The sequence below is a fragment of the Coenobita brevimanus genome, chromosome 18, assembly GCF_032717465.1.
Source record: "Coenobita brevimanus isolate Jiangsu-jjx chromosome 18, ASM3271746v2, whole genome shotgun sequence".
In the NCBI taxonomy this organism is placed as follows: domain Eukaryota; kingdom Metazoa; phylum Arthropoda; class Malacostraca; order Decapoda; family Coenobitidae; genus Coenobita; species Coenobita brevimanus.
The window spans coordinates 36,002,670-36,029,176 of NC_136971.1; the positions used below are offsets into that span (position 1 = coordinate 36,002,670).

Below are 26,507 nucleotides of genomic sequence, written 5' to 3' on the forward strand. Positions count from 1 at the left end.
ACACCCAGGGACAGAGGCAGTGGCTGGTCCTTCCCTGTGTATTTCTTGAAGTCCTGTACAAGCTGCCTTGCCTCGTCCTGCATCGCTTCCTCCAGTGCCGTCTTGCCCATGCCGAGGTCCCGCAGCTGACGGAGGGTGAAGCGGCGGTTCCTTTGCCACGGGTGCCCGTTGCTGAATACCAAGCCTGGGGTGGAAATATTTAGAAAAGGTGTTAGGAGAGAGATACATTCCCTTCTTCAGTATAATGGCCTGAGCTGCATATAGTCAAAGAGTATTAACGTTCAGTCTCACTATAGTTTCTAATTCCCTGTCTTTCCTTCATCTCCTTTACCGTATTAATGAACCACGCTATAGTATTAAATTATGGAGTCCCAAGTGTAATTTTCTGGTTACTCTCGTGGACGTCTGTTTAAATAAGTATCTATTCATCCATTCTTACCCACCATAGACAATTCCCATATATATCTATCTGTTGCTCTGTCTATCAATCCTTACCTATCGTGGAACCTTGGCCAAACAGAGAGTAAGTGAAGAAGTTGGGCCTGTCTGAGAGTTCCGGCCTCTTCATGGCAGTTTTCACCGTGTCGTAATTACAGAGGAAGACGCTGGTTACGCATCCAATCCGCCACCTGTAACATGGTAGTTACGAGTCACACAGTAATCTATCCATCCCTCTGTCTATTTATATATCTGTCTGTTTGTCTATCTATCTGTCTATCTCTTGTCAGGCGAATTAATCCTGTAAGGGCTGGCAACAAACAATTCACCTATATGTAACGCAGTTCTCTGCCAAGTGCCTGCCCTCCCTCCAGCTTGCACCCCATCTGTCATTCATCTCTTCGCTCTGTCCCTCCCTCCACCTCTTCCTTGGTCTCCCTCTCTCTTTCCACTTCACCTCACATACACTCTTCTGGTCGTTCTCTCATTCTCTACCCTCTCCACATGGCCAAACCATCTCAAAATATATTTCTCTTAACACCTTCTCTCACATACATAGCAAAGTAATCATCTACAGAATTGATAAAAGGTCTGAAATTGTACAGCGTGGTCCAGAAATAGCGCTTCATAAAACCTTTGCATGACTGTGTCTTATGTGTTGTGAGTGAGGGCGTGGGTGTGGCCGCGGGACAAGAAAAGGATACATGACAGGGGGGTAGACGCTGACAGTGCTGACTGTGTAAGCGGACGTACCTGAGGGGTTTAAGTCTATAGAGAAGGTTATCTGGTTGATTCGTCAATGGGAGGGCCACTAGGAGAGAGTAAGGGTGAGGCATAGTAGATGTCAGTATAGGCCTTTCTCTGTTCCGGTACCCTCTTTGTATTTTAAGTGAGATGATGAAATAGGCAGACTGGGTTGATGGGCTAATTGTAAGACAGTTACTGTATATGAATAAAAGTTAAGACCTTGGCGTGACCCGTGTAGCCTATGGTTAGTAATAGTTTGTGCTAGTTGTAGTCCTCCTACTTTACTCTCAATTTCCTACTCCCTGTCCTTCTCTCCTTGTCTAATCTTGTTCTCTCCTGTCCTACTAACTCTCCTGCATGTGATATCGGACTTATATCTCTCTCTAGCTTCCGGTTAAGTGTGTGGGCATACATGTGCATGTGTGTGTGTCGGTCATATTTCCGGCACATGATCAAAAGTGTTTGACATTCTTGATTAGTCTAGGCAAGGGGATGTATAGTTGTCCATTTCTGAAGAAATCAGACATAACTACCTGTTTTACACATTGTTACCTATAACTATACCGTTACGTACCGTAGTTACATATAGTATTGTGTTATATTGTGCCTACATATTGCTGTGTCACTCCCACTGTCGTACCAACGACAGTAAATATTGTCATCACATATTAATGCATATCATATACATATTACAATCAATTTGCAAGTTAATTAAGTGAAACCCATAACATTGTAAAAGTTACATAACTGAAGGAAATGTATCATAATTGCAGTTACATCGTGCTAACAAACTTGCAGTTACATTGTGTAAATGTAAGTGTTATGCAAGTGTGTCTGTAACATAACATTGTGTTAATGCAACTGTTACATAATTGTGGTGGCCATAAAATTGTAGTTACATCTCATTAATGCAACTGTTACATAACTGTGATGGCCATAAAACTGTAGTTACATCTTGTTAATGCAACTGTAGTTGCATTGTGTAAACGCAACTGTTACATAATATGGTTGTAACTAAATGTAGTTACATTAATGTGGCAATTGTAACATAAATGCAGTAATGATAACGTTTGTAGTTACATAAATTTAGCAACTGTAACAGAATTGTAGTAATTCTATCGCTTGTAGTTTCATAATTGTAGCAACTGTAACGTATAATTGCAGTAATGCAACCATATGTAGTTATATAACTGTAGCAACTGTAACATAATTGCAGTAATGCAAGCGTTTGTAGTTACATAACTATAGCAACTGTAACATAATTGCAATAATGCAAGCGTTTGTAGTTACATAATTGTTGCAACTGTAACATAACTGCAGGAATCACAAGTGTGGTCATTGTAGCTATATAACTGACACATATGTATACACTTTATACAGTAATAGCAATACAGTCATATTATGAATCAGGCATATTTGATTTACTGGTTTATTTGAGACACCATAGGTGTAATGGCTTAGTTATGTTGCACAGAGTATTTGAGACACCATAGGTGTAATGGCTTAGTTATGTTGCACAGAGTATTTGAGACACCATAGGTGTAATGGCTTAGTTATGTTGCACAGAGTATTTGAGACACCATAGGTGTAATGGCTTAGTTATGTTGCACAGTTTATTTGACACACCATAGGTGTAATGGCTTAGTTATGTTGCACAGTTTATTTATCTAAGTGATATTATACATAACCTCATATTTTGTAATTTTATGTAAAATTATATACCTGTATACAACATTTACAATATGTACAGTATTCACCTAGGTTCACACATCACTTGACACTATAGTCCTCCAAAGGTTGTGAAGTCAACTTGATATGTTTCATCTTTAGGTACTGGTTGTAAATATTTAAGTGTATTGTTGAGTACAGCATTCTGTTGCTAGCTCCATTTGTGTCAGGCATTTTTGCATGAGTTTCCTTGTCACTGTAATATGAAGGATACATGTGTACTTATTTTTTGATTCTCTGGTTTTACTAGATTTTCATATGTATGTATTATATGTTTATGTCAGGATATATTTGTCTATCACTGTGTACATACGTAAGGTTGTACGTAAATGAAGTAGTACTATTAAACTAATACAGTAAATGTTCGACTCTCTGATATTAACTGTGGGGTGATGATGATAGTGATACTGGTTGAAGGGTGTTGGTAGGGTTACATGGAGGTAGGTCAGCGCCCTGGTATGACTGCATCAGCACTCGGTGTCATCACTGCGGTGTAGGCAGACAGGCTGGCAGCCAGGCAGGCAGGTGCAGGATGGCAGACTGGTGTTGTCAGGCCCTTGGACTAATTGATGTGTTATGATGCTCTTAGCAAATGATGACACTGCTAAGCCGCTGCCACACTCTGGTAGTTGTGGTGGAGATGGTGGTGATGGTAGTGTTGGAGAAGGTGGAGGTAGTGGTGGAGGGTGGAGGAGGTTCAAGGAGGGAGACATGTGTTGATGCTACATGAGCATGCTGGGTCAACACTATTGGCACAGTACAGATGCGCTTCCTTCTTTCTTACTTTCCGTGTTCGCTTCTTCTTAACCCACTTGCGCACGGTAAGTCTTTATTAAGTTTTCCAGCACATGGTTTTATTCCACCCCTCTCCCCACCAGCCCCCCTTCGCGCCGCTGAAAACATGTATTCTCGCCTTATTTTCGCAACCCAAACATATGTATTTTGCCATGAAACCTACATCATCATATTCGCTGATGTTTGTTCTAGCTGATTAAAAAAAAAAAAAAAAAAAAACGAGTAAAAGTACATTTGGCCAGTGTGAATACACATTTCGGAACATCAATCTAGATTCTCAAGATCCTAGTTCGAATGTTTTCCATCATACAGAACATTGTTATTAGATGTTTTGAAAGAGAATTTCATCAGCTTTCTAATGAGCTTTGTGGGATTGTGATACGTTTTCTAGTTATCGAGAATATTGCAAAAAACTAAAAGCCATTTTTTACCAAAGACTTATTTTTGTTCAGGGAATTCTACCGCAAAAGTTTTCTTGCACAGGTTATGTTTTTGTTTTATAATCTTGTGTAAAATTTCATGGCTTTCTCAGGGTATCCACAGATTTTTCATGCGCCTCATAGTTTCCAAGTAAATCGCAAAAAAACTACTGGGTACCCAAGGCCATGCTGCACTTTCGTCATGAGCGCACAATAACCGTTATATTCCCGCCTACGTAACAACGACTTCTCATCAGAGATATTACATTGTTATGTCCGGTACATACGTAGAATTCATTGATCCTTATCATGGATCTTACAGGAAATCGAAACGTCCGATACCTTTTGAGTAGATGGATGACAAAGGTAGAATACTTCTCTGAGCACTGCATGGTTTTACTGCAAAGCGAGAAAAAAAAAAAAACACTCTCTTCCCCTGGCTTTACCTAAAAATTATGTTCCCAGAGACTTGTATTTTGGTGATACATGTACATAGAATTCACTGATCTTTATCATGATTTTTACAGAAAATCAGTACGTCCAATACCTTTCGAGTAAATGGATGACAAAGGTAGAATACTCCTCTGAGCGATGCATAGTTTTACTGCAAGTGAGAAAAAAACACACTTCCCCACCTTTACCTGAAGTATATGTTCCCAAAGTCTGTTTTTCTTTATTCTTTTGTCATGTAGAGATGTTTATTTTTATATGCTTCCTCATTTTGTTGTCAAAACATCAACGTGACTATTACCTGGACAAAGGAGAACAACATACAGTACCTTCAAGTGCACTGTCAGTTTTTCCTGCCTCACCCACGCCTACATATTTTTGCTCGCTGGAGGGAGGTTTTATTTTGTTTTATTCAAAATATACATGTAAAATCTCCAAGGATTTTTTTTTTTAGTGCTCTAAGAAACTGGACATGACCACTAGTCTTTTTCCTAGTTACTGATACTGAAACTCTACTTTCTTTAATAGGTGTAATATGTAGAAAACAATGCTTATTTGTGTGAAAAATATAGAAGTATTGAAATAGATCAATATACAAATCTCCCGACGGACCAGGAACTGCTGGAGATGGTGGTCTCAGCACCCATGCTTCTCCTGCAGGCGATGGTGGCGTTGGCACCTGTGCTGGTGCTGCTCCTGGAGATGGTGGTGTTGGCACATGTGCTGGTGCTGGTCCAGGAGATGGTGGTGTTGGCACATGTGCTGGTGCTGCTTCTGGAGATGGTGGCGTTGGCACCTGTGCTGGTGCTGCTCCGGGAGATGGTGGTGTTGGCACATGTGCTGGTGCTGGTCCAGGAGATGGTGGTGTTGGCACCTGTGCTGGTGCTGCTGCAGGTGCCGCAAGTGCTGGGGGTCCTGCTGGCCGTCGTGTTGGAAGGTCAGGGGCATGGTGGATGACTCGCCCTGATGGGGGCCACTCTGCTTCATCGAAGTGAAGGAGCTTCTGGATTATCTCCTCCAGAAAGTCCAGCAGACTAACTGACCCACGTGAGCACTTCTTGTATAAGGTGAAGGCACTGAAGATGGCCATCTGAATGAAGTAAAACATGATCTTCTTGGTTCACTTCACGGTCCGCCACTGGATAGGGTAATACTGGACCATCTGGTTGAAGTGGTCCACCCCACCCATGTACTGGTTGCTGTCCTCCACCATGACGGGTTTGTCCACAGTCTTCTGGACATAGATTGTCCTCCAGTCAGAATCCCTGACTTCCCTCGAACCTGCTTTGGGATGGTGCTTGTGCTGTGGAAGGTGGAGACCATGTTAACAATGCATTTGTCCTTTCACAGCAACACCATTACATTGTCCTTGTGCCTTGCTGCCATGCCCCCCTCTGGCAGGCTCTAAGCCCTGGCGATGTCCTGCAGCTGCTTCGGTGCTCCTCTTGCCAGGCTTTGGGGCCCACACACATAGGTTCCTGCACTGAAGAGTTGTTTGCACAGGGATACAGAGTTATAATAGTTGTCCATGTAAACACTGTATCCCTGGTCCTTCAGCAGTTCTTTGAGGCAACAAACGGTGTTTTCCAGAGTCTTCTTTTGCCCCAGGTATACCTCGTTGAGGCTGAGGTGCTCCTTGGGTAGGTAGGTGTCTTGCAACCGCTGAAGGACGGATTCCTTCACAGTGTGACCTCTGATGAGCTGATCGTCATTGTCCTGGGGTATGGCAAGTGAGTTGAAGGCGTGGAAGTGTTTCAGGATGGCCCTGAAACATCTCCCACTCATCACTCGCCAGAAAAGTGGGTAGTTGTGGAGCAGGGGACTTCTCCAGTAGTGCCTGATGGTCAGTATAATGACGATCCCCATGAAGAAGTATAACCCCAGGAAACTGGCCCACTCCTCTTCATTGCAGATGAACCAGGCGTCCAACACAGTCCCCAGGAATGATACATACATGGTTTTGTGGGTGGAATATGTTAACAATTCCTGGGTGAAGAAAAGCTGGAAGAACTGCAGGGGCATTGTTGGCAGATCGACTTTCATTCCTGGGGATCCTGTGAAGGGCCCATTCCGTGGTGTGAATGGGCCACTGCTCCACCCTGGATCCTTTGCGGCAACACCTCCTGCAGTAGTAGCAGTGGGTTGGCCTACCAACACCCTTCAGCCTCCTCAGCTGCCCCTTGGCCACCCTCCGTAGCTAGGCCGCGGATTTTGGTGGCCTCGTCGAGGTGGTGATGGCTCCGACAAGGAAGACAACTAAGCTGGCTCTTGCTGCTGCAACGCGTTGGGGGAGGATGAATGCTGCCGGAGACAGTGCCCTCGCCGATAGGGCAGGGGACGATGACACTGTTGCATCATGCACCAGCTGCACTGCAGACACTACAGAGGTGCGGTGCAAATGTCACATAACATGGCCCTGCAACTGGTTACATGGGCTTGGCCAAGGGAGAACTGGAGACTAGAGGTGGAGAGACCGCGACGGCTGCTGGAGCTAGTGGTCCAGGCATAGGCAAGGGCAGGGCTGCGGGTCCCACCGCTGGTGGTGGTGTCTGCTTCCATGGTGGTAGGGGTCAGGGCAAAGCCTCGTGACCAGAACAGCACGGGACGTCATCCCAGTCCTTCTCCCCACTTGAAGCATCGCTCAGCACCTCCTCCTCCTAGCTCTTGGTTTCCTTCTCAAACAAAACTTTCTGCCACTACCCAGAAGACAACCATTTCTTCTCCATTGTGCCAAGCACTGAGATAAAGTTCAGTCTGAGCTTAGGTTCTTTGCTGAAAAACAAGGTATATTATTCACTGTGACACAACACCTTCCATTGAGAGTAGCACTGCACAAGTGATGTGATATCTTTCCATACAACCAATCAGTGCACAGATTACAAACACTTCATATAAATGATAACTTTCCAGTGTCTTAGCGCTGTGTAATACCTGTCCACTGGCGTCCGTGGGTGTGTGCCATATATACATATATTTTTTTTTTCTGCCCTCCATCCCCTAAGGTTCCCTCAACACATGATATACACCCTAGCTCTATCTCCACGAACAGTCGTGGCACATTGTACTAACATTTCATATAAATCATATCAACAAATGTCTCAGCACAGTACAGTACCTGTCCACTGTTGTCAGTGGGTGTGTACCATATACTGCACAGTGAGTCCTCGAAATACGAAGAGGATAGGGGCCAAAAAAAACTTTCGTAATCCGAAATTTCGTATATCAGAACGATTTTCCCCAATGAAATATACATATAAAGGGGGGGATGCATTCCAGGACCCCATTGGACCCTCCACTTAAACTTTACCCCTCCTATTTAGAAGTATGCAGTACACATATATAGTACTATACTATTGCATAGACATAAAAAAATAAAACATACAATTAACCCTTTCAGGTTTTGGGGCCGGGCAGATTATGTCTGTGCTAGGGTCAGCTGCTCTCATCCTGACCCTCGACTTCGCACCGCGATAATTTTCTTTGATCTCTCTGTGGAAATACACTTTTCATGACAGTATGTTGGTTTTGGGGTAATTTTCAAGCTATTTGATGGGTAAAAGCTGATTGTGGTGTTATTTTAAAGAGGAATAGTTGTAGTTAATCACAGTATGTTCAGAGAAAGAAAACAGAGAAAATGAAAAGTTAAAATGACGAGGTGAAGTTAGATGAAAACCAAAAACTTTATATCTTGTCATAGAAAAATATTCAGCAATAAAAATATAATAAAGATATATAAACCTAGTTTAAACCACGCGAAAGTACAATAAAATGCCTTTACAGTGCTATATAGATTCTGGTTATTTATTAATTTTATTGCACAGTAAAGGGAAAGGAAAAAGATGCACAATTATATGATTCTCGGCCACATATTTTTTTCTGTGATTGCTCTGTGTAAATACATTTTTCACTATAGAATGCTTGATGTGCTGTTATTTTGAAGGCTGAATAGTTGTTTTTAGTAGACTATTCAAAGAATGATAGCAAAGAATATAATGTCAAAATGGCACATATTCAGTATGTTGATGATTACTCACCCTGGTCCCCACTCTTGATGTTTGCCTCGTCAACCCCTGTTGTGTGAGGACTCTTGCACTTGAAAGATGGTGTTCAGGAGGAGGAGGCAATGAGGGCGGCTCTACCTACGCCCTCTATGCCCTCGGGAAGATTTCTGAGGAGAGGTGCTCCAGTACTTCTGCTTCATGTGGTAGATCCTAAAACAGTTGCGAGTGATGCAAAGAGGCACTTTGCAGGTTGCACAACAGTAGCTAGTGTCTTTCTGTGTCTTTTTCATATAGCAGACACGGCACCGCTTCTTTTGCCCCCCAAAATCCTGGAACTTCTCCGGGACGTGTACAGGACCCGGGGTAAGATGCTGTGGAGGATCATAGAACCTGGGCTTCGCTGCTGGTGGTGTGGGATCTTCTACCTCTTCCTCAGGGGTGCCAGCTACAGGTGCTGCAGGTGTGCCACTAGTATACAGCAGGTGTGGCAACAGACGTGCCTGGTGTCCCACTTGAAGAGGGTCTGCTGGCAGGTGTGGCACCTGAAGTGCCAGGAATAGGACTGTCTGCAGAAGTGCCAGCCAAAGGAATACCAAGAGGTCTAGCATGTGGGATTTCATAGTCTCCAGATGGCCATTTTTCAGGATTGTATAGTACTGCCACCTCATGAAACTGTAACAGTGATAATGGTTTGGGGTCTGCAGAGTACTTGGGGTAGAGCACAAATGCATTCTGCAATGTAATTTGCAGTAGGTACATCAACATTTTCTTTGACCATTTGAGTGTCTTCCTTGTGAAGCAGTAATATTTGATCATTTGATCAAAGTGGTCCACCCCATGCATGAAGTTGACATACTTTGATGGCAAGACGGCTTTGCACTGCAGTGACCTGCAACTCTGTCTTTCCATGCCTCTTGACTCTCTTCCTATGGAGATACTCCTCCGTTTCCACGCCTTGCAGGTTGGAAATAAGGGTCACCAACCTTGTATCCATCCAGCAGATGACGAAATTGTTACCCTTCCTACGGCAGTGCAGGGTATTTCGTGGTGGATTCTTCTTCCCCAATTGCCTCAGTGCCTCTGGCGCTCTCCTTACCAGTCAAAGAGTGGCACTGGTGTGAACACCGTGTTCATACAACTCTTCTGTCAGTTGCACAGAGTTGTAGTAGTTGTCCATAAAGACATGGTACCCTTTTCCCAAATGGCGTTCCAACAGGGAAAACACAACTTCACAAAGGGTAGCACTTTCCCCCGGATAAACAATAAAATCAAGCACATAACCTGTGTCAGCTTCACAATAAATATATATCTTGATTCCATATTTATCAGCCTTTTTTCGGTTGTACACTTTTATTGACAGTTTCCCCTTGAATGGAAGCATCCCTTCATCCAAAGAGAGATTCTGTTCAGGCACATACAGGTTTTGGCACAGCTTCTGCAAGTACTTCATTATTGGGCGCACTAGAATCAGTCTGTCTGTGTTGTTTTCTAGTATTGCAAGTCTATTGTAGGCATGGAAGTATTTGGATATTTGTTTGAATCGGTTGAAAGACATAGTCTGCGCACACCCTGCTATATAGTAAACGCTATTATTTGACCAATACATGCGTACTTGGGGCAATTTCAGCACTCCCATCAAAATTCTTATACCCAGGTAATGTGCAATATCAATAACGTTGCACCCCAGCCACTTGTACGTTGATCCTTGATGAAGGACGTCTCTGCAATACTTAGCATACTCATACGTCTCCTCCATCAAATACTGCAGGAGTTCATGTGTTATGAAAAGCTGAATAAACCCTAGGGGAGTCTGCAGCACTGGAACTGTCATGCCTGGCGACGTGGTAAAGTCAAGCAGGTGGGGGGGCTCTGGGTCCATGGTCCATCCCTCCTCCTTTTCCTCACGAAAATCAGAGGTTGTAGCAGTGGTTGAGTCAGAGGTAGAAGAAGAGGTTGAAGGAAGGATAGAGGCTGCTTGTCCTCCTCTACCTCGGGGACGTGTCGCTATGCCTCTGCTGGAGGCAACATCGTCCTCACTGTCACTTCTTTTATCACTCTCCTGCATCACATATTCATCACCACTATCATCACTTTCTTCTGCATCACTTGAAAAACAGTCTAGCACCTTCTGATACTTGCTAGGGGTCAGTGAATGCTTTTGTAATTCACTAAGCTGGGATATATAGACGCGGTTAGGCGCCATCCAACTGGTATCTGCTTGCTCAGGTCGTTCACCTCTTTGTTTCTAGGGGGCCTTGCCCTTAGAAAACAACGCTCTTACACACCTGGGGATAGTGAATACGTTCACTAAGGCCTTGTACACAAACTCAGAACAAAGGGGAAAAAAATATCCAGGAATAACGGAGATACGGCTTGGAAAAGTGCAAGGCAATTACGTGACCTCCAACCATCACGACACCTACAGCACAACTGCCTTTGTTCTCTGCCCTGAGACAAAGCCATGCGTCATACTACATGCGCACTGCCCGCCACGCACAAAGCAACCATTCCACTACATGATGCCCGAGTTTCTTTGTCATGACACATAAATGCAATTTATGCTGAATGTTTTACAAAAGTGTCTTAAAATGACGATTAAAATCGTCATCAGAATCTCTGAGGTTCGATTTGAAATGATGCCAACAACAGTCATTGGAATCTCAATGGGTTAATAACTGTAGTATTAGTACACTGTCCACTTAAATATAGACCTGTGCTGCGAGTGCAGATTCGTGGTGTTGATATGGTGCTAAGTCACATGGTGGGACCTTACTGCTCCTCTGGTACTTCCTCAGCTGGTGCAGGTATTTCTGAAGCTGTTCATGGTCCAATTTCCTCTCCAGAGTCAACATATGGTGCTGTTTCTTCTTGGCAGCTGGTTCTGTGGATGCTGGAGATTATGCAGGGTGCTTGGGAGGAATGGCGAAAATATGAAACAAGGAAGAACAGTGAAAAACTGCATAACATACAGCGAAGCTGAGAGGAGAGGACGGACGTGACTCGACTGAGAAGCACGCAAAAATGTGTTTACCAGAGAGGGGTTAGTTTGTTTTCTTGCCACAAGCGAGCATGGTACCCATTTTGAATTTTTCATATTTCCTCTTGTATCGCTTTTCGTACCATCGAGACAGGTACTTTTGTACTGTGGAATTTGTCCTACAATCATCGTTTTCATATCATCAGAAATTCGTAGATGGTAGATTGCTAGTAGAGAAGGGAGAAAAAATGAGCAGATGGAGAGATCACTGTCAGGAATTGTTGAACATAGAGGATAGAAGTAATGCGAGTATAAGTGGCTGGGGAATGGATGGGAGAAGGAGGGAGGTGAGAAGACAGGAAGAAATCAGTAGGATAGAAGTTGTGGAAGCAATGAAGAAAGTTAAATCGGGGAAAGCCCCAGGAATTGATGGAGTGTGTGGTGAAATGCTGAAGTATGGGGGAGAGATAGTAGTAGAATGGATGTGGAAGATGTGCAGATTGACCTGGGAGGAAGGTAGAGTCCTGGAGGATTGGAAGTCAGGTATAATTATTCCCTTGTACAAAGGAAAAGGGGAAAAAGAAGTGTGTGGTAATCATAGGGGCATTTGTGTTCTTAGTATAATAGGAAAAGTGTATGGTAGGATATTTATTGACAGAGTTAGAGAAAGAACAGAGAAATTAGTTGGAGAAGAACAGGGAGGCTTTAGGAAGGGAAGAGGTTGTGTAGATCAGATATTCATTCTTAGATCTTTAGTGGAGAAGTATCTAGAGAAGGGAAAGAAGTTGTATGCGGCTTTCATGGATTTGGAGAAAGCATATGACAGGGTGGATAGACAAGGATTGTGGAAAGTGTTAATAATATATGGAGTAGATGGGATGTTGTTGAATGCTGTGAAGAGTATGTACGATGGTGCGAAAGCTGCAGTGCGTGTGAATGGTGAACTAAGCGAATTTTTCTCTTTGAAAGTTCAGTAGAAACAGGGATGTGTCATGTCTCCATGGTTGTTCAATCTTTACATGGATGGGGTAATAAAAGAGGTACAAGGTAGGGTAGTGGATGTTGGAGTGGACCTGGTGAGAGAGGATAGTATTTGGAAACTCCCTGTACTGTTGTTTGCAGATGATACTGTGTTGTTGAGTGAAGACGAAGGGGAGCTGCAAGGGTTGGTGGATGAGTTTGGGAGAGTGTATAAGAAACGGAATCTAAAGGTAAATGTAGGGAAGAGTAAAGTGATGGTCTTTGAGAGAGGTGAAGTCAGTGAATGTACAGCGAGGTTGGATGGTAAGGAATTGGAAAATGTGAGTACGTTTAAGTACTTGGGTAGTGTGATGAGTAAGGATGGAGGTTTGGAGGGTGAAGTGCATGAAAGGGTACAGCAGGGAAGAAAGGTTGCTGGTTCTTTGAAAGCAATGATAAGAAACAGAGAAGTGAGCATGGAAGTGAAAAAGTTACTACATGACAGTATTGTGATACCAACTCTAACGTACGGAAGTGAAGATTGGACGTTGTTGGAAGAACACAAGTCAAGAGTGAGAGCAGTGGAAATGAGTTATTTAAGAGGAGCCTGTGGAGTCACATGGAGAGACAGGTTGACGAATGAGGATATAAAGGAGCATTGTGGTGTGGATGTGGATGTGATAGGAAGTGTTGTGAGGAACACACTGAGGTGGGTTGGCCATGTGGAGAGGATGGAGGGTGAAAGACTGACGAAGAGAGTGTATGTGAGTGAGGTGGATGTGGGAAGAGGGAGGGGGAGGCCGAGGATGAGATGGAGGGATGGGGTGGAGAGGTATATGAGAGAGAGGGGTGTGAGTTGGGAGCAGGGCAGTGAGATGATGGGGGACAGGGCGACTTGGAGGCGATTTGTTTGTGGCCACCCCAAACGGGATTGAGGCGTCTGGCAATAGATAGATAGAGATAGAAATTTGTACATCGAGTTTTCGTATTTCGAGGATTCACTGAATATCTATCTACCTATATACATCTTAATATCTATCTATCTATCTATCTATCTATATATATGTATATATAGATAGATAGATAAATAGACAGATATATACTGTATATATATATATATATATATATATATATATATATATACTGTATATATATACCGTCAGCGCACATTGACGTGTCCGGGAGGGAGCGCGGCAACGTAAATTTCCTGAAATGATATCAGTCAATGTGCGGCCAGTTAAGAAAATCGCTGGGGAAATATGACTACTTGGCAATTTACGTTACTACTCGGCCCATACCCCCCCACTGAGTGACATAACGGTCAGTTGCATTTACGCTCATTTTTGTTGGATGTTACTGTTGATTGTCTCCCAGGATTGACTCCCGTTTCCTTCGTGCGCTAAGTGTTTAAGCTGGCAGTGTGGCTTGTAAGCGATGTCTAAACCATATACAAGTCAGGACAACATTGTAAGAGTTATTGAGTGTCATAAAATTGGTTTGAATAGCCGTCAAATAAGGGAACAAACTGGTGTTAATGAACGTACAGTGCACCGATTGGTGACAAATTTCAAGGCCTCTGGAGAAGGGAAGGTACCTTCCCACAAACATGGTGGAGGAAGGACACCCAAGCTCAGCAAGCGCAGCCTAAAAGTTATCAGGCGTCAGATGGATGACAAACCAACCTTTACTGCCAGACAGCTTAAAGAACAAAACCCTATTCTGCTTCAGGACGTGAGTGTATGAACTATTCAGAGCACCATACGAAAGAAACTTTGTTATAGGAATTTGACAGCCAGGAAAAAGCCTTTCGTTACCGATATTCATCGTAAAAATGGAGTTGCTTTTGCAAAGAAATATTCCTTATGGATTTTGGATGACTAGAGATGTGTTCTGTGGTCAGATGAATCCACGTTCTGCGTTAGTGAGTCGAAGGGGCAGAAGGTGTGGCGTGGAAGAAATTCTGATCCCTGTAACCCGAAGTTCACGAGAAAGACTGTCAAGCATCCTGCCTTTATTATGGTGTGGGGGGCTTTCTCTTACGGAGGAGCAGCCGACCTTATAATTCTCTCTAAAGGCCAGACTGTCAACGGAGACTCATATCTTCGGCTCCTAGACAATAATTTGGCTGAATGCTTTGCAGCTACTGGCGCTGAAGTGCTGCAGGAGGATGGGGCTCCTTGTCACACCGCCAAAGCCATAAAACAGTGGCTCTGCACAAGTGAAGTTGAGTGTATTCCTGATTGGCCAAACAGTAGTCCTGATATTTCACCAATTGAGAACCTCTGGGCTATTGTGAAAGAAAAATTAAGAGGTGAAGACACATCCACCGTGGCGAAATTGGAGGTTGCCCTTCGTCGCGCGTGGAGTAGCATTCCTCCCACTACTCACATGAAACTCGCTGATAGTAGCCCAGACCATCTTGTGGAAGTGCGAAGACGCAGAGATTATCCCATCAACAAGTAAAGAGATAGATGGTGAGTGTTCAAGTAAGAGTTAGTTGCAATATGAGCTGTAGTTTGGTTGTTATAATGATTTTATTTAGGCAGCGCGAGTTTTGTTTTTGTTTCGACATGTCAATGTGCGCTGACTGTATATATATATATATATATATATATATTGTTACATAGCTTATGATTTCATCATCCTTTGTGTAATTTTAACGCACAGTATGCTGCATGTTTGATCACGAGCGTGTTCTTCCTCAGTTCCCCCCTTCTACCGTTATAGTAGAGTAAGTCGTCCTTCCTGTTGTTCAGAGTAGGATTGTCAACTCTTTGTCCCCATGGCTTCATTTGCGCGTCCTTCTTACAAGTTGTATCAAGCTCTGCTGGCCCCTATATAATGAGCTCAGTTTCTACATTAATTGCCACTTAGATCTACTCCTCATTTTGTTCACATCTCTGTCCTCCCCTGTACAGTTATTGTTGTGAGTGCTCAGGAAGTCTCCAACCATCTAGCAGCTGTGTAATTTGAATATAACTGTTGTTGCATTTTTCCTTGTACTGTGTAGCGTAAGTCGTTAATTTGTAGGCCTAGTAACGTTTTTTGTAATTTGTGTAGGGTTCTTATTGTCAGCCATCATTAATATTATTTTGTATTTGTAATAATTTACCTTGCATTAACTGAGCATTACCCAGTGTATTTTCATTTTATCAGGGCTGACTTAGATAAATTTACTCTTCCTGATTTTGTGTTAATAGAGGCTATTGCAGTTAATAATATATTTAACCTGTTTTTTGCCATTACATTATCCTTATGAGTCCTGAATGTTTTGTTGTTAGTTTGAGCATTAAACTTTAACTTGTAATTTTACCTAACTCTTTTGTTTTGAACCTGGAACTTTATGGGACAGTAGTAATTTTTAGTATTCTCACTTAAAGTGTGCATTATCTTTCTCTGTTCCGTAACATAAATTTGGCGACCTCATATCAGGATATTCAGGCTATTATCATAAGGATATTGCTTGATATTTTGTGACTGTGATTTATTCATGATGTCTTCTATTACTATGCTTGATGAAGCCAAAGATTTTTTGTCAAATGTGCAAACAGTGTGTCATGTAGAAAACAGAACAAAGAATGAACTTAAGCTTGTTGCTCAACAATTGGGAATTGCTGTTCGCTCTCATCATTCTAAAGATCAAATTATTGACATGATTAATGAAAGCTTGTTTAATGTAACTCCTCCAAATGAGCAAACGCAGATTGAATTAGCTAAGTTACAGCTAGCCCTGCAGGAGGCTCAGGCTAAGGAGGCGGAGTCTCGTGTTAAGGAGGCTGAATTTCAAGCACGTGCTAAGGAGGCTGAGTCTCAGGCTCGTATTCAGGAGGCTGAATTTCAGGCAAATGCTAAGGAGACGGAGTCTCAGGCTCGTATTCAGGAGGCACAGATACAGGCACAAGTTGAACTTGCTAGGATTCAGGCAGACCATGAGTATCGCATGAAACAAGGTGGAACTGGATCATCTAGCTCTGATGATTTTGATGTGGCTAAAAATGTTAAACTTGTCCCTCCTTTTAATGAATCTGATTTAACAAAGTATTTTCAGTTGTTTGAGAGGGTAGCTACAGGTTTTAATTGGCCCAAAAAGTATTGGCCAGTACTCCTTCAAACTGTTCTCACCGGTAAAGCTCAAGTAACTTATGCATCTTTGCCTCAGTATCAATCTGATAATTATGATGTAGTTAAGTGCTTGATTCTTAAGGCCTATGAGCTTGTTCCTGAAGCTTATAGAGTAAAATTTAGGACAACTTACAAGCAAGATAAGCAATCCCATGTTGAGTATGCAAAAATCAAAGAAGATCTGTTAGAGCAGTGGTTAAATTCTAAGAATGTGGATTCTGATTTTGGTAAATTTAAGCAGATGATTTTGCTGGAGGACTTCAAAAGGTGGATTAGTAAAGATGTAAGCCTATATCTTGATGAGAGAAGAATAGATAATTTGTCTGATGCTGCAATTTTAGCTGATGAATATGTTCTCACTCACAAGAGATACTTCGTATTCTAGAGGAAAAGGGAAAGCTGAGAGTAAGTACGTTGCCTCTACTCAGAGTACAGGTAACAGGAAAGAGAATAAAGATGATGTTTCTCAGAATGTAAATACCAGCTTCACCTCTAGATTTCAGAAAAGTAAATGTACTTATTGTAGTAAGCTTGGTCATACTACGGAGAAATGTTTCAGGAGACAGCATGATGTGAACAAAAAGGAGTCTTTAAATATTCAGTCAATTGGTCTAGTGTCCACTCTTGAGAGTTCCCAGAATTCTTTAACTGAGTTAACTGAACCTGCTTTGAGGGGTAACTTAAATTCTCATGATGGAGCTCCTCTTTTGAGCAGTAACGTGGGTGACACTCTCAAGAGTTCATGTGCTAATTTCCTGTCTGAAGGTTTTGTCAGTCCTCTGGACAGTAATGACAGGAAATCAGTTAAAATATATCGTGATACAGGTGCTTGCCAATCCCTTATGCTGACCAGTGTTCTAGGCTCTAATGTTAATTCCTCTGATGAAACTGTAGTCTTACAAAGTGTAGGGACTAAATACTTCTCTGTCCCTCTGTGCAGAGTGAATTTAGAGTCTGGTTTTGTTAATGGTTCCGTTATGGTTGGGTTGGTTGAGACACTCCCAATGTCAGGTGTAACTTTCTTACTTGGAAATGATATTAGTGGAAGTCAAGTGTGTCCAGCTCCTCAGTTATCTAGTGAGCCAGTGGCTGCGGCCCAGGATTGTGGTGTCCCTGATGTGTTCCCTGCATGTGCTGTCACTAGGGCTAAGTCTAAAGATACTGATGATTTAGAGGATAATGATGATGATGATGTTATCCTAGCTGACACTTTTCTTGCTAATTTGGACCACTCACCAGATGAGGCAGTACCCCGTAGTGTTGATAATATGTCTCGTCAAGAGTTGGTTGAGTTGCAGGTTGATGACCCTGAGTTGAAAGGTCTAGCTAACTCTGCTTACAGTGAAGAAGAGTCAGCCGGTGCTTCTACTTGTTATTATGTAAAGTCAGGAGTACTTATGAGGAAGTGGAGACCTCCAACAGCATCAGCCGACTGTAAATGGGAGGTTGTACATCAAGTTGTCATCCCTCGTGTTTGTAGGCAGGATATCATTAGAGTGGCTCATGATTCCAGTTTGGCAGGACACCTTGGAGTGAGGAAGACTGTGGCACGCATTTTGAAACACTTCTACTGCCCAGGTATCTTCAGGGATGTTTCCTGGTATTGTAAGTCTTGTCACACCTGTCAAGTTGTGGGGAAGTGTAATCAGACCGAAAAGGTTGCACCTCTAGTTCCCATTCCTCCTTTTGAGGCGCCATTCACCCGTGTGTTGGTGGATATTGTGGGCCCTCTTCCTAAGACTTCTTCAGGATTTTCTTATGTGTTGACCCTGATTGATATGGCTACTCGTTATCCTGAAGCCATTCCACTTAGAAATATCTCAGCAAAGAACGTGGTTAAGGAAATGCTAGGGTTCTTCGCAAAGTTTGGTCTGCCCAAGGAGGTACAGTCAGACCGAGGAAGTAATTTCATGTCAAATGTTTTCAAGCAGTCTCTGAAAGAGTTGGGCATCACCCAGATCACGTCTTCAGCTTACCATCCCCAGACTCAAGGAGCGTTGGAGAGATATCATCAAACACTCAAATTGATGCTCAAGAAATACTGTTTGGAACATCAGAAAGACTGGGATAAAGGTCTTCCATTCGTTGTGTTTGCCGCAAGAGAATCTCCAAATGAATCACTGGGCTTCTCACCTTTTGAACTACTGTTTGGCCATGAAGTAAGAGGACCCCTTAAGTTACTCTAGGAATGCTGGCTGTCGGAGGAAGATGACGTCAACCTGCTGGAGTATGTGATGAAGTTCAAAGAACGGCTGTCCACTGCTTTACAGCTGGCGAGAGAGAATTTAGGAGCTGCTCAGGAGAAGATGAAGACTTGGTATGATAAGAAGTCCAGGTTACGCCACTTTCAGCCAGGAGATCAGGTTTTGATTCTGCTACCAGTTCATGGGCAACCTCTTCAAGCCAAGTTTAGTGGTCCTTATTTCGTGGAGAAGAAACTCAGTGATGTCAACTATGTCATCGCCACACCAGATCGTAGAAAGAACAAGCAACTATGTCACATCAATATGCTAAAGTTATATCACAGGCGGGACGAAAATAATCCAGTCTGCACTGTAGCTGTTCCACCCGAGTCTGCAAGTGAAGCTCTCCCATGCAGTATGGGCCTGAGTGATAGTTTGGGGAAGAATCCTGATATCATGAATGATCTCGAGACTAAGCTTTCTCATCTACCTCCCGAGGAAAGGCGGGAGTTTTCGGCATTACTGCAGGAGTACCCGCAAGTGTTCCGTGCCACTCCAGGAAGAACCACTGTGTTGATGCATGATGTCGATGTTGGAGACGCAAAGCCAATTAAATTGCCTCCTTACCGTGTGAACCCAGTGAAAGTTCCTCTCATTCAGAAGGAGCTTGGCTACCTGTTGGACCACAAGATGATTGAGCCCTGTCAGAGCGAGTGGAGTTCTCCTGTCACTCTGGTCTCTAAGCCAGGTGGGTCACAGCGGCTTTGCATTGACTACAAACGTGTTAATCAGATAACCAAAACAGACACTTACCCTCTCCCTCGTGTGGAAGATTGCATAGACTAGATTGGAAAGGCTAGGTACATAAGTAAGTTTGATTTGTTAAAGGGATACTGGCAAGTACCTATGACTGAACGTGCTAGGGAGATCTCATGTTTTGTAACACTAGGAAAGAAAATGTTATTGCAGATTGCTTATCTAGACTTTAGACAGATTGTTTTAGAGTAATAAGAAATTTCCTATGTAAATTTCTTTTTCTTTGTGGGGAGGTGTTACATAGCTTATGATTTCATCATCCTTTGTGTAATTTTAATGCACAGTATGCTGCATGTTTAATCACGAGCGTGTTCTGCCTCAGTTCCCCCCTTCTACCGTTATAGTAGAGTAAGTCGTCCTTTCTGTTGTTCAGATTAGGATTGTCAACTCTTTGTCCCCATGGCTTCATTTGCGCGTCCTTCTTACAAGTTGTATCAAGCTCTGCTGACCCCTATATAATGAGCTCAGTCTCTACATTAATTGCCACTTAGATCTACTCCTCATTTTGTTCACATCTCTGTCCTCCCCTGTACAGTTCTTGTTGTGAGTGCTCAGGAAGTCTCCAACCATCTAGCAGCTGTTTAATTTGAGTATAACTGTTGTTGCATTTTTCCTTGTACTGTGTAGCGTAAGTCGTTAATTTGTAGGCCTAGTAACGTTTTTTGTAATTTGTGTAGGGTTCTTATTGTCAGCCATCATTAATATTATTATGTATCTGTAATAATTTACCTTGCATTAACTGAGCATTACCCAGTGTGTTTTCATTTTATCAGGGCTGACTTAGATAAATTTACTCTTGCTGATTTTGTGTTAATAGAGGCTATTGCAGTTAACAATATATTTAAACTGTTTTTTGCCATTACATTATCCTTATGAGTCCTGAATGTTTTGTTGTTAGTTTGAGCATTAAACTTTAACTTGTAATTTTACCTAACTCTTTTGTTTTGAACCTGGAACTTTACGGGACAGTAGTGATTTTTTGTATTCTCACTTAAAGTGTACATTATCTTTCTCTGTTCCGTAACAATATATATATATATATATATATATATATATATATATATATATATATATATATATATATATATATATATATATTCTGCCCTCCTTCCCCTAAGGTTTCCCCAACACATGAAATACACCCTAACTACATCTGCATGAAAACTCGTGGCACATAGCACTAACATTTCATATAAATCATAAGTTATCAACAAATGTCTTAGCACAGTTCAGTACAGTACCTGTTCACTGACGTCCATAGTTGCCTGGGAGTCCTTATGTCCCCTGGACACCTTCCACTAAGGTCCCGCTAACATACGCTACACACCCTTAACGTGTCTGTTCACAAACACTCGAGGCACATTTAACTTACATTTCGCAGAAAGTATTAGTTCTCTATAAACGTCTGAGCACGGTTCAGTATCTTTTCACTGACATCTGTAGTTGCCCTGCATCCTTATATCCCCTGCACACCTTCCGCTAAGGTCCTGCTAACATATGCTACGCACCCTAAATATCCCTTCACAAACACTCACGGCACATTTCATGTACACTTCACTATAAATCATATGCAAATACATGACTACCACATTGATTCCACCCCTAAACACCTCTAATAATCCCTTCTTGACTACGACATACAGGTGATGCCTGCCCCATTCCAGACTATGGCTATGTCATACAAAATTCCTGCTAGTTCCATTATTTCACAATGCTGACCATTATATCTTTCACACAAATTACAGTTTAGGCGTTGGCTTCACTATATACGTAAATATATTCACAACATTAGGGCCTAAGGGAAGCAGAGTGGCGAAACCCAGCTACAGTGAACACCAGTCCTGCCCTTAGGTCTAACAACTGATAATGGACACCATTGCTTTTCAAGTAATATATGTATGTTCCATCGACAAAATCACTTCAAAATATACTCATAAATAATATATAATCACTATGTCCATAGGGGTTTAAGCTTGGGCGAGAGGGGGAGAATTAGTGGTGTTTAGCCCCTAGGGTGCGCAGTTCTCCAGCCTCGACTATCCCCAGGATTAAAAAACAGGCCTATTTTTCGACTTTCTCAAAGGTTAATATATTTATACCCGATTTATAGACCTTGAATTTACACACCTGAGAACGCAAACCCCACCCTCCTAGACCCAAGAGTTACCGAGCTCTGGCCTGTCAAAGTTGATAAAAGTCACCTGTCATGACCCAGGGGAGGAAGAAAATACGCCACTCGCACCTGCTTTCTTAAAAAAAATACGTACAAAAATCACCAAAATCTATTTTGTGTGTGTGTGTGTGTGTATAGATGTTATATACCATTGTAATGTGCTTAGAAAAAAAAATTGTGATAAACCCCCTCCCATTAAATATGATAAATAGTAAAAATTATCCTCCCCTCCTCTCCTCTCCCCATACTTCCAATCCCCTCCCTCCTCTCCTCTCCCCTTGCCTAACCTCCCCTCCCCTTTTTCCCTTCCCCTTCCCCTCCCCGCCGAGCTGTCAAATCTAGCTAAGGAAAATGGTCATGAACCCCCCCAATAAAAATACGATAAATAGTAAAAATTATCCTTCCCTCCTCTCCCCTCCCCATACCTAAAGTTCCCTCCCTCCCCTTCCCTCCCATCCCCTTGTCTAACCTCCCTCCCCCCTTTCCCCTACCCCCTCCCCTCCCCTCCGAACTGTCAAGTCTAGCTAGGGAAATTCAAATTTCTTTTTTGAGTGGATTTCGAATAAAGAGAGTTAAAACAATTGTGGTGTGCAAATCTGTATGCAAAGACACGAATAAATTACAGGTAATGATTAAAAAACACACACCATAAAGCGTAAAAAATACACAAAATATTCGAGGCCGGAGAGGTAAAGACACTGCGTGCTAGAGGATGAGTGGTGGGGGTGGGGGTGCGAGGTGGTGGTGGGAGGTGGTAAGGAGTGGGTGTATGGGTATGGAGGGATGGAAGGACACTACCACTAGACACAAAGGTAGGGCCCGTGTGAAGTACAGGGCCATGGACGGAGGGTAGGGGGGAAATACTCTTCCCCCAGATGACTTGGGGGGGGGGGACATGGGGAGGATCCACATAGGAGGAGGGCAGATGCATGAGGAGGGTGTGGGAGGGGTGGTGGTGGTGGTAAGAGCAATAGGAGGTAGGGTAGTGACCAGGTACTGGGGTAAAGGGATGTGGCGAGAGGGGGTGGGAGGTACACACCCTTCCGCCTGGGTACAGGCATGGGTCCCCCCTCCAGTGTGCCCAACACTTAGTTCTGATTTGTTAGAAGCCATCTGCATCACAAACGGGATGCAGCCAGCTGCCGCTAGTTTATTGTGGATGTTGCATGATTGGTGTTGCTCGTCCTTTTATGAAATTGTGCAAAAAGCCCGATCGAGGAGATTAGTACTTTAGGGGTAAAAGGGACAACACATGCAGCACAACCCTACAGCATGGCTACTCGTGAGGTACTGAGGTTTATTGCTGCGCACAGGCTCAGAGGAGGCACTACAATGTTGCCAAGTGTATACCTCGGAAGAGAGAGGGGCCCACCAGAAGGCACCAAAATTTGCCACAAATTGGATGAAAACTTAAGTTTTGGTGATTTTTTTTTCCTTTTTCACGCAATTCGAGTCCATGTACGTTTATCTAACAAGATACATGGAAAGTGATTCGCGTTTATATGCCTGAGAGTGTTAATTCATTGTGTTTCATTTTTTGTACTTGTTGAGATTAACTTGTAGGCTTGTAGAGTTGTTGACAGATATAATGTATCACTGCTATTATTTCTCATAATCGTGGAGTTGTGGTTGAGGTGGTTAGACACGAATAGGGACAAAGTTAAGCTGTGTAGATACTCCGCCAGCTCTTGCTCTTCTTTGCTTTTGTTTGTTTTTAGTTTGTTTCTTGTAGAGGAGTTGTAGATTGTTTTGATTGTAATTTGGTCATTGATTGTTGATTGAGACGTTTATCAGTTTCATTTACCACTCGCCACCAATCTCAGTGAATGTAGTTTATAGTAGTTTACCATTGTAATGGTTCAGGAGAGTAGTCTGCTGCGTATATCGATGAACGTATAAACAAATATCGATGAGTGTTGTATAAACTCGTGTGGCGTAGTTTGTCGTGGTTTACAGTTTTCATCGCTAGCCACCTATGTCAGTGAATTGTAGTTGGTTCATTTTTACTGCTAGCCACCAATGTAAGTAAACGTAGTTGGTTCGTTGTTACTGATAGCCACCAATGTAAGTGGACGTAGTAAGTTCGATGTAACTTCTAGCCATCAGTGTAAGTGAGCGTAGTTCGTTCATTGTTACCACGAGCCACCAGTGTAGGTGGACATAGTTGGTTTGTTGTTACAGCTAGCCACCAATGTAAGTAGACTTAGCCGAGGGGTGTAATTCTATAGAGAAGGTCATCTGGTTAATTCATCGATGGGAGAGGCACTAGGGGAGAGAGTAAGGGTGAGAAGTTGTAGATGTCAGTGTAGGCCTTCTTTGCTCCGTTATCCTCTTCGTATTTTAAGTGGGATGATGAAATAGGCAGACTTGGGTCGATGGGTTTATTGTGAGACAGTTTTATGAATAAAAGTTAAGAACTTGGCGTGACCCGTGTAGCCTATGGTTAGTATCAGTTTGCACTAGTTGCATTCCTCCTACTTTACTCTCTCTCCTACTCCCTGTCACTCTCTCCTTGTCTAACTCTTGTTGTCTCCTGTCCTACTAACTCTCCTGCAAGTGATATCGGATTTTTATCTCCCTATAGCTTCGGGCTAAAATGTGTGGGTGAATGTGTGCGTATGTTTCTGCATGTGTGTGTGTGTCGGTCATATTTCCAGCACCTGATCAGGAGTGTTTGGCATTCCTGATTCGTCTAGGCAAGGGAATGTTTAGTTGTCTCTTCCTGGAGAACTCAGACATAACTACCTGTTTTACATATTGTTACCTATAGCTATATAGTTATATACCATAGTTACATAGAGTATTGTCTTATAACATATTGTGCCTACAACTAAGCCGTTCTTGCAACACTCAATTAGACGTCACCTGGTGGAGTGAAAAAGGAGGGTTACATATGGACCACTCTTTTATAACACCTTAGAAGCGTTGATTATGTGTGTGTGGGTGAAAGGATGCGAAGATGTGTAATGGATGCAAGAGCTTATAGAGGTTGGGGGAGTGGACTTCCTGACCACTACTTGGTGGTGGCCAGAATCAAGCTCCAAATAAGATGGAGTAATAGAAGAAGGGAAGGACGGGAAGGAGTACTTGCAAGGAGAGTGGAAAGGTTACAAGAGGATGAGAAAAAGGAAGAATAGAGGAGAGAAGTGGAGGAACGATTGGGCAAATATGAATTGGAGCAGATGGGGGACGTGGAAGGTATGTGCAGGATATTCACAAAAGAAATATGTGCAGCATGTGACGTGGTGTGTGGGATGAAGAGAAGACGGAGGGGGGTGCAAGGAACAGTGTGGTGGAATGAAGAGGTGAGACAGGCTGTGGCACAAAAGAAGAAAGCATCCAATGAATGGATGAGAAATAGGGGTGTGGAAGAAGTTGAGAGGCGGAAGAGATAGTTATATGTAGAAAGAAAGAGAGAGGTGAAAAGAATAGTAAGAGAGAGTAAGAAGAGAGTGGATGAGGAATTTGGAAGGAATTTGAGTGTAAAGTGGAGGGACTGTGAGAAAATGTTCAGGAAAGAGGTGAAGAGAGTAAGACAGGGAGGAAGTGAAGTTAGCAAGGGAGTGAAAGATAAAAATGGTAGATTACTAGTGGAGAAGGGAGAAAAAGTGAGCAGATGGAGAGACCAATTCAAGGAATTGTTGAACATAGAGGATGGAAGTAATGTGAGTATAAGTGGCTGGGGAATAGCTGGGAGAAGGAGGGAGATGAGAAGACAGGAAGAAATCAGTAGGATAGAAGTTGTGGAAGCAATGAAGAAAGGTAAATTGGGAAAAGTCCCAGGAATTGATGGAGTGTGTGGTGAAATGCTGAAGCATGGGGGAGAGATAGTAGTAGAATGGATGTGGAAGATGTGCAGATTGGCCTGGAAGGAAGGTAGAGTCCTGGAGGATTGGAAGTCAGGTATAATTATTCCCTTGTACAATGGAAAAGGAGAAAAAGAAGTGTGTGGTAATCATAGGGGCATCTGTCTTCCTAGTATAATAGGAAAAGTGTATGGTAGGATATTTATTGACAGAGTTAGAGAAAGAACAGCGAAATTAGTTGGAGAAGAACACAGAGGCTTTAGGAAGGGAAGAGGTTGTGTAGATCAGATATTCAGTCTTAGATCTTTAGTGGAAAAGCTTCTAGAGAAGGGAAAGAAGTTGTATGTGGCTTTCATGGATTTGGAGAAAGCGTATGACAGGGTGGATAGACAAGGATTGTGGAAAGTATTAAGAATATATGGAGTAGATGGGAAGTTGTTGAATGCTGTGGAGAGTATGTATGATAGTGCTAAGGCTGCAGTGCATGTGGATGGTGAACTGAGTGGATTTTTCTCTTTCAAGGTTGGGTTGAAACAGCTATGTGCTATGTCTCCATGGTTGTTCAATCTGTACATGGATAGGGTAATAAAAGAGGTACAAGGTAGGATAGTGGATGTTGGAGTGGCCCTGGTGAGAGAGGGTAGTGTTTGGAAACTCCCTGTACTGTTGTTTGCAGATGATACTGTGTTGTTGAGTGAAGATGAAGGGGAGCTGCAGGGCTTGGTGGATGAGTTTGGGAGAGTGTGTAAGAAACGGAATCTAAAGGTGAATGTAGGGCGGAGTAAAGTGATGGTCTTTGAGAGAGGTGAAGTCAGTGAATGTACAGCGAAGTTGGATGGAGAGGAATTGGAAAATGTGAGTACGTTTAAAGTACATGGGTAGTGTGATAAGT

The 26,507-nt window shown here is 42.8% G+C and overlaps 1 protein-coding gene across 1 annotated transcript in view; it reads right to left on the reverse strand.

The window, feature by feature from the left end:
* The window catches only part of LOC145391339 (cytochrome P450 2L1-like), an 80,041-nt gene that overhangs the window by 23,610 nt on the left and 29,924 nt on the right, over positions 1-26,507 (reverse strand). The window contains exons 5-6 of the mRNA XM_080265939.1: positions 508-629; positions 1-184 (exon numbers count right to left, since the gene is read on the reverse strand). The exon at positions 1-184 is cut by the window's left edge and continues 35 nt beyond it. Coding sequence (XP_080122065.1) covers positions 1-184; positions 508-629 — 306 coding nt within the window. The remainder of the gene's footprint in view (positions 185-507; positions 630-26,507) is intronic.